General features: G+C 65.9%; 1 protein-coding gene across 1 annotated transcript; it reads right to left on the bottom strand.

The window, feature by feature from the left end:
• Window positions 1-5,572: 5,572 nt before the first annotated feature.
• Window positions 5,573-7,396, bottom strand: NHLH1 (nescient helix-loop-helix 1). Its single transcript, XM_064638425.1, has one exon. The coding sequence runs from the start codon at window positions 7,148-7,150 to the stop codon at window positions 6,767-6,769; it is 384 nt and encodes a 127-aa protein (XP_064494495.1). The 5' UTR covers window positions 7,151-7,396; the 3' UTR covers window positions 5,573-6,766.
• Window positions 7,397-8,943: the final 1,547 nt, after the last annotated feature.

Genomic DNA, 8,943 nt, shown 5'->3' with positions numbered 1-8,943 from the left:
GCCTCGAACCCGCGGCCGGGGCGTTCGGGGTGAGGATGCGCTGGGGGTGCCCCCGGGGGGGGGGCCCGTTTCTTGGAGGGGGGGTGAGCGGGTGGGTGGGGCTGAGACCCCCCTGGAGTGTCCCCCACTCGGGGGGGGGTCACGCAGAGCCCGCGGAGCCCTCGTGGGGGCACGTCCCGCTCCGCACCTGAGGGTGAGAAGGGCACGGGGGGGGCCCTGGCAAAGACCCCCCCTCTCAAAGGGGTCTCAGCCCGGGGGGGCACAGCCCACCCGCTCCCACCTTTGTGCCAGGCCAGGCTCTTGTGGGGTGGGGGCTGTGAACTCCGCCGGGTGCCCCCCACCCATGAAAACGGGGTCCAGCTCCCGGGGGTCGCCCGGGGTGGGGGTCCAGCGATGCCCCTCGGGGTCGGGGTGCCCAGTGGAGGGGCCGGCCAAGCCCCTCGGGGTCGGGGCATCTCGGGCACGCGAGTGGCATTTTCCCGGTGCCGGGGGGAGGGGATGGGGGGGGTCAGCCCTGCCCCTCTCCCTGCTCCAGCAGCAGCGGGTTGGGTGGGAGCGCCTGGAAGCCCCCCTGCCCCATTTCCCAGGTGCCCCCAGCCCCGCTCCTTTGGGATGCAGAGGGAGCGAGGAGGGACGGGGTGAGGGGGGACACACCTGGAGACCACCCCTCTGCAGGGAGGGACGGGAGAACAGGGAGAACAGGGAGCCGGAGGGGTGGGGGGCTTTACGGGAGGGGAGGGGGCTCAGGCCCAGGTGCTTTGGAGCAGCGCGATCCCCTCGCCCGGCAGGGCTCGTGGGAAGGAGCCGTCACGGGCCACTCGCGGGAGTCCCACGCACACAGAGGGAGGCACAGCAGCCCCGTTCGCTTCAGACAGGAGCATTCCCAATCCAAGGGAGCCCCCCCCCCCACAGCAGGGTCCTGGAGGTGGCTGGGGGGGGGTCGGGACGGTCCCACGCGTGGGGAGCGCGGCGGGAGCGCGTCCCCTGCCCGGAACAGCCGCGTTCTATCAATGAGCGGCGCTGGGAACGGCCAGGCCACGCCCACCCCCCGGCGCTGGCCAATGGCGAGCGGCGCTGCCGGCCCGGAGCGCGCCCATTGGCTGGATTTAAATGGCTTGTTTGGAGTGAATGGGGAGGGGGGAGAGGGGGCGGGGCTTGTGGGGAGGGGGGAGGGGGGAGAGGGGAGGGGGAAGGGGAAGGGGCGGGGCCGTCGGGGTGGGATTATGGGGCGGGGGGCGACGGGGCGGGGGGATTATGGGGTGGAGATTATGGGGCGGGGGGATTATGGGGCGGGGGGCAGAGGGGGCGGGGATAATGGGATGGGAATTATGGGGCGGGAATTGTGGGGCGGAGGGAGAGAGGCGGGGGGCGATGGGCGATCAGAGGGGAATTATGGGGCAGGGGTTATGGGGCAGAGGTTATGGGGCAGAGGTTATGGGGCAGGGGTTATGGGGCAGGGGTTATGGGCAGGGGTTATGGGGCGGGGGGCGATGACGCGGGGAGCGATGGGGCTGGGGGCGATTGGCGATCAGAGGGGAATTATGGGGCAGGGGTTATGGGGCAGGGGGCGATGGCGCGGGGAGCGATGGGGCTGGGGGCGATGTATCGGGGGGACGATTGGGCAGGGCCGGTCCCCCCCGCCCCCCTTTTCCCGTGGCTCCATGGGCTCAATCCCTGGAGCAGCCTTGGGGGCGCAGGAGCTGTGGCCAAATTCGGGTGTTCGCGACCCGGGTGTGGGTCCCCCTTGTCCCCCCCCCATTCCCCAGCATCTGTCCCCTCGCTCCCGTTCCGGCCCCGGGGGTGATTAATGGGCGCCGGGAGCTCCTTCCCGGCCAGCTGGGGCTGCTGGAGCCCCCCGGCCAGCTGGGAAGGGCCGCTTTGTTCCCCCCGGTGATTTACGGGGACCGTCCCCTCCCTCCTCACCCCGCTCTGGGCACGGGGGTCCCCTCCCCGGGGGGGGCAGGGATGGGGGTCCCCAACCCGGGGAGGTGACGGGGGTCTGGGCTGAGCGTGTGGGGACCCAGCAGATGGCACTGCTGCCTCGGGCTGGGGACGGGGGGTGACACGGTGACATCCAGGGGGACGGGGAGGTGACACCGGGACATCCAGGGGGACAGGGAGACATTCAGAGCCCCGGGCTGGGGACAGGGAGGTGACGCCATGAGACCCAGGGGGATGGGGACACGCGCAGGACCCCGGGCTGGGGACAGGGAGGTGACACTGTGACACCCAGGGGGACGGGGACACACGCAGGGCCCCAGCCCGGCCTCGGGCCCCTGAAACAAGGGGTGTCCTTCCCCCTTCCCAAGCCAGGGGGTCCCATCCTGCCTCCTTTTAGGGGGAAGAAGGGACACGGAAGGGGGTCAGCAGCCAAAACGAGGGGTGTCCTTCCCCCTTCCCAAGCCAGGGGGTCCCACCCTGCCTCGGCTGCTCCTTTTAGGGAGAGGAAAGGACGTGGAAAACGGGCCAAGAACCGTCCCCTCCGTGTCATCCCCGGGCAGGGACACGGAGACGCCGCCGGGCAGAGGCAGCTGAGCAGCTTTTGTGCTGTTTCTCTCACCTCCAGGACCCGTTTTCCAGGGGGATTTTCCCCCCGGGAAGCGCCACATTCCTCGTGCAGGCACCGACCTGTGGGAGCAGCGTCCCAGGAGCCCGGGATGGAGAGCTGGGAAGAAGGGAATAGGGAATGAGGTGGGAAGTGTGTAGGAGAACACGGTGGGAGGCAGAGGAGAAGGCAGAGCTGCCTTTTGGAGCACAAAGCACATCGAGGGACCCCCAATCTGTCGAGGCCGGAGCCAGCATCCAAATTAGTGTCGAGTGTTTCCATTGTGAGAGGCACAATGAGGACCATATGTCAGGGCCGGGGCTGGCAGAGGGGACAACGGGCCCCAGAGAGGTTTGGGAGTCACTGGCACGGGGCTGGTGCTGCCCTGACCCGAATATTCCCTCCCGGAGCCGGAGGGGTGGGACGGGGATGATCCACGTGGGGAGGTTGGAGCTGGAGGGGTTGGGAGAAGAGCTGGGCCTGGGTGCAGGGGGTGGGGACACGGAGCATCCCAAGGGGAGAAACGAACATTTCATCGACGCTTTCGTCGGGAATCGGAGTGACAGACAAAGGGGGATGACAGAGGGGAAATTCAGGTTGGATATTGGGAAGGAATTGTTCCCTGGGAGGGTGGGGAGGCCCTGGCACAGGTTGCCCAGAGAAGCTGTGGCTGCCCCATCCCTGGAAGTGTCCAAGGCCAGGCTGGAGCAAACCTGGGATAGAGGAAGGTGTCCCTGTCCACGAGATCTTTAAGGTCCCTTCTCACCCAAACCATTCTCGATCCTCAATCCACGAGCTGGGGCAAAAAGCAGCGCCGGGGTCCCCTCCCGTGCCCCTCTCGCCCTCCCTCCCCTCTCTCCCTCCCCCCCGGTTGCCGTTTCCCCCCGGCGCGTCCCCGCGGCCGAGGCCAATCGATTACCCGGGGAAATCGGGAGCGGGCCGGGAGCAGCTGCAGCCGCGCCCCGGGGGACGGGCGGGCGGCACCGGCGCGGACAAAGGAGCCGCGATCTCCCCCCAGCCACCCCCGGCACGGCTCGGGGGGGCTCCGGGGGTGGGCGGCCCGGGGGACGGGGCAGGAGGGACCCGCGGGGGTCGCCGCGCTCGGGGCCACCCCGATATTCCGGGGGGTTTGCGGGAGACGGGGGGGGTTTGTCGGGGTTTGGGGGTGCTGAGGGGGGACTGGGCATCCTCATCCCGGTCCCAGCGAAGCCAAACCGGGCTCCAGCAGGGCTGGGGAAGGCGAAGGTGCAGGACTTGGAGTGCCGGGAGGGCACATCCTCCCCCAGAGCGAACCCACCACCCGGCAGGGATGGCGAAACACGGGCTGAAAATTAAAAAAGAAAAGGGCAGAAAACGTGAAGCTGAGCGCTGCGAGTTCAAGATCTCTCTTGTGCTGGCGATTTAATTCGTTTCCCTCCCCCCCCGCCTTCCCTGTGAACTCATAAATAATAAATCCTTGCACAGTCCGAGCAGCCAAACACGGGGAATCCGAGGGTGGCCTGGAGGCTTTCCCGACGGGATCTTGATATTTTTTTACACTTGTTTTCCTCCTTTTCCTTTCCCAAAAGTGCACGACAACACAGCAAATAAATAATAATAATTAATAATAATAATAATAATAATAATAATAATAACATTTCTCAATAAATTAATTCAATAAATATCCTCGTGGCACAGAGACTGTGGGGAGGGGAGGGGAAGGGAGGGCTCATCTGCTCTGCTCTGGGGTGATGGGGGAGCCAGATCTGGGATCTGCTGCTCCAGCCCTCTGGGATGTGGCTGTTCCAGCCCTCTGGAATCAGCTGCTCCAGCCCTCCGGGGTCCAACATTCCCTGACAAGCCAGACAGAGGTAGAGATCCTTCTCCCTGCTTCCGTGGGGAGGGGGAAAAATGAGGTATGGAGCGAGGTGGTGCTGGGAACTGGAGGCAGAGAGGGGTGGGATGGAGCCAGGAAAGGTGTGAAATCCCGGGAATCCCAGCTGGGGCCTGTGGGGCTGGGACACCCAGCTCTGCCAGCGCCCCAAACCCCGGGAAGGGGGTCCCAGGCGGCCCCAGGACTGTTTGTCCAGCTCTGGGGGTCTGTGGGGTTCCCTGCCCCTCACACTGCACCAGTTCCACCTCTGGCCTCCCAAAATCCCCATCCCTGCCCGGCCAGAGACGAGGCTGGAGGAGGAGCAGCCCCATCCCGTTCCCCAGGAACCTGCCCCCCATCCCCATCCCCACCCCCATCCCCATTCCCAGGCTCTGCTCCTGACCTGGAATGTTGTGTCCAAGCACAGCCAGCGGTCCCAGTCCCCCCTCCCGGGGCTCCTGCTCCTGCTCCTGCCACTGCCAGTGCAAAATGAACCCTCAAACCGCCCAAACCGCCCCAAAAACGAGGCAAAACATTCACTCCTGCAACGAGTTTTCCCGCCCTCAGCCCGGCTCCGCTTTCCCTTCCCTCTCCCTTCCTTTTCCCCAAGTGCTGCTCTGTCTGTGAGGGGGGGGTCAGGGGAGATTCCTGGCTGCTGGAAGCTGCTGGAAGCTGCTGGAAGCTGCTGGAAACGGGGAGAAGGGGCCGTTCCTGCTTCCTTCCCATCCCGGCCCCGGTAAAGTGCAGTTCCCCCCCCAGGCTGGGAGAGGGAGGGGCCACACCAGTGCCCTACTGGTGGGACTGGGGAGCGGAGTGGTGGGGTTTGGGGAGCCCAAATGAGGGGCTGGGAACGCCCCCGGGGGCTGCTCCAGCCTGGCACGGGGGTGGGACACCTCGGAGACCCCCCGGGCCGGGCAGCGGATCCAGCGGGACAGACAGACATCTGATGGGACAGACGGACATCTGACCGACCAGACATCCCCGGGACTGGGGCAGGGTGGAAGGACAGACGGACATCTGACCGGCCAGACATCCCCTGGACTGGGGCAGGGTGGAAGGACAGACGGACGTGGGGTCGTTGGCGGGGAAATCCAGACCGTGGGTGGGGCAGGGGGAGAGCAGACGGCCGGGGGCTCGTTTGGACAGACAGATGGACACAGCACAGCATTCGGGGGGTTCAGGTCGTGGAGGGACAGACGGACTCGAGCTCTGGGCTCGGAAGTTCCTGGCACAAGTTCAGGCAGGGGATGTGGCAGACGGACAGACGGACACGGACCGGGTGGCTCAGACGTCCAGCACGTGGTTCAGGCAGGAGATGTGACACATGGACAGACAGACAGACGTGAGCTGGGGCTCTCAAACATCCAGGACGTGGTTCAGGCAGGAGATGTGACACACGGACAGACAGACAGACATGAGCTGGGGGCTCTCAGACGTCCAGGACGTGGTTCAGGTAGGAGATGTGACACGGACAGACAGACAGACGTGGGCTGGGGGCTCTCAGACATCCAGGACGTGGTTCAGGCAGGAGATGTGACACACGGACAGACAGACAGACAGACGCTGGCTGGGACACTCAGACGTCCAGGACGTGGTTCAGGTAGGAGATGTAGCAGATGTGACACACGGACAGACAGACAGACATGAGCTGGGACACTCAAACATCCAGGACGTGGTTCAGGTAGGAGATGTGACACACGGACAGACAGACAGACAGACGCGCGGTAGGACGCTCAGACGTCCAGGACGTGGTTCAGGTAGGAGATGCAGCAGAACTGACACACGGACAGACAGACAGACGAGCTGGGGGCTCTCAAACATCCAGGACGTGGTTCAGGTAGGAGATGTAGCAGATGTGACACACGGACAGACAGACAGACATGAGCTGGGACAGTCAGACATCCAGGACGTGGTTCAGGCAGGAGATGTAGCAGATGTGACACACGGACAGACAGACAGACGAGCTGGGGGCTCTCAAACATCCAGCACGTGGTTCAGGCAGGAGATGTGACACACGGACAGACAGACAGACGCGCGGTAGGACACTCAAACATCCAGCACGTGGTTCAGGTAGGAGATGTAGCAGATGTGACACACGGACAGACAGACAGACGCGCGGTAGGACACTCAAACATCCAGCACGTGGTTCAGGTAGGAGATGCAGCAGATGTGACACACGGACAGACAGACAGACGCGCGGTAGGACACTCAAACATCCAGCACGTGGTTCAGGTAGGAGATGTAGCAGATGTGACACACGGACAGACAGACAGACGCGCGGTAGGACACTCAAACATCCAGCACGTGGTTCAGGTAGGAGATGCAGCAGATGTGACACACGGACAGACAGACAGACGAGCTGGGGGCTCTCAAACATCCAGCACATGGTTCAGGTAGGAGATGTAGCAGATGGCGAGGCGCAGGATCTCGATCTTGGAGAGCTTCTTGTCGGGGGGCAGGGTGGGCAGCAGCCTCCTCAGCTCGGCGAAGGCCACGTTAAAGGCCTCCACGCGGATCCTCTCGCGCGTGGCGTGGGCTGTCCGGTACTTGGCCGTGGCCCGGCGCCGGCGCCGCCGCTCCTCCCGGCTCAGGTGCTGCAGCTCCTTCTTCGGGGGCTCCCCCGGGCCCGGGGGGCACGGCCCGACCCCCCCCGCGCCCTCCGCGCTGCCCCCGCAGCCGCCGCCGAAGGCGGGTTCGGCCTCGGAGCGCGGCGGGGGGAGGTCGAGCTCCGCCTGGTCGGAGTTGAGCATCATCTCCGCGGGGACGGACGGACGGACGGACGGGCGGACGTGGCGGGGGACGGGGCACCGGTCTCGGCTGCGGCTCTCACGGCGGAGACCCCCCGGGTGCTGCTGCTCTCCTCCTCCTCCTCCTCATCACACGCGAGGGAACCGGGACATTTCCCCCCGGGGGCTCGCTGGCCGGGCGACAACTTCGGCGACGAACGGCGCGGGGAGGGCGGGGGGAGGCATAAAAAGCGAATAAACGGACGGGCGGGTGTCCTCAGGTGTCAGAGCCCGACTCCTCCCGGCTGCTCTGGAAAACACAAGCACGGAGAGGGGGGGTCTCATCCCCTCATCCCCTCGTCCCGCGGCTCCCCGGACGCGGGAGCCGGAGAAGGAGCCGGCGCGGAGGCTCCGGGAGAAGGTGGGAGCCGTTTCTCCCGGCGCTCCGGAGGGATGGCAGGTGGTGGATGAGGGAAGGGGGAAAAAACCAGCCCGCAGGGGCGAGGGGAAAGGGGAGGGGGGGTCATTGTGCGCTAAATGAGCCCGTATGTCACGGATCTGCCGCCCCCGACATATGGAACCTCCGCAGCTGCTCGGCCTCGGGTGGCCGCAGAGGCGCCGGGATGTTCCCCCCGGGATGTTCCCTCCCCCCGGGATGTTCCCCCCGGGATGCTCCCCCCGGGATGTTCCCCCCGGGATGTTCCCCCCGGGATGTTCCCTCCCCCCGGGATGTTCCCTCTGGGATGCTCCCCCCGGGATGTTCCCTCTGGGATGCTCCCCCCGGGATGCTGCCCCCGGGATGTTCCCCCCGGGATGCTCCCCCCGGGATGCTGCCCCCGGGATGTTCCCTCCGGGATGCTCCCCCCGGGATGTTCCCTCCCCCCGGGATGTTCCCCCCGGGATGTTCCCTCCGGGATGTTCCCTCCGGGATGCTCCCCCGGGATGCTGCCCCCGGGATGTTCCCTCTGGGATGTTCCCCTCGGGATGTTCCCTCCGGGATGCTCCCCCCGGGATGTTCCCCCCGGGATGTTCCCTCCGGGATGCTCCCCCCGGGATGTTCCCTCTGGGATGCTCCCCCCGGGATGCTGCCCCCGGGATGCTCCCCCCGGGATGTTCCCCCCGGGATGCTGCGCCGCTGGCCGGGAATTCTGCCTCTGCTCTCCCTCCTCCTCCTCCTCCTCCCCGCTGCCTTCCCCGTGCCCGCACAGACGCCTCCAGCGCCCCGGGAGCAGGGCTGGGAAAGGCAGGTCCTGCCGCAGGAGCATCTTCCCGCTGGGAAAGGGGAAGGGGGACGAACTTGGGATGGGGAAGCGCTGCCGGGGTGGGAAGGGATGGACGAGCCGCGACCTCTCTCAGGGAAACTCGTGCTGAGCCGCCACAGCCGGGAAACGGAACAAACCCAACAGGGACAGGGGAGAAATAGTCCCTGTCCTGCTCTAAAAGACTTGCAGGATGTCAGTTTTTGCAGCAGCAACGCCCGAAAATCGTGAGGAGCCCCGTCAGCCTGTGCAGAACTGCCTGCAGGGCCCCCTGAGCCCCCCAGAATGTGTCTGGTGGGGTCTTTGCTCACCGACACGAACACACAGGGTCCTGCACACGCACAGACACATCTCCCACCTCCCGGGCCGCGGGTATCCAGGGGCTGGACATCCAGCACCACACTCCTGTTCTCCTCCAGCGCTCTCCCCGCCGCTCCAAGGCACCGGGAATTTGGGCTCCTGCGCTGCCTCCCGGCTCCTCTGCCTCCCTCTTTCCCACCCCACTCCCACAGACCTGTTCTCCTCTTACTCTGCAGCCCCCGGTGCTGCCTCAGCCAGGGG

This window comes from Pseudopipra pipra, chromosome 29 (assembly GCF_036250125.1).
Source record: "Pseudopipra pipra isolate bDixPip1 chromosome 29, bDixPip1.hap1, whole genome shotgun sequence".
In the NCBI taxonomy this organism is placed as follows: domain Eukaryota; kingdom Metazoa; phylum Chordata; class Aves; order Passeriformes; family Pipridae; genus Pseudopipra; species Pseudopipra pipra.
Note: the sequence above shows the minus strand (reverse complement) of the source record. Positions and strands in the feature narration are given on the sequence as shown.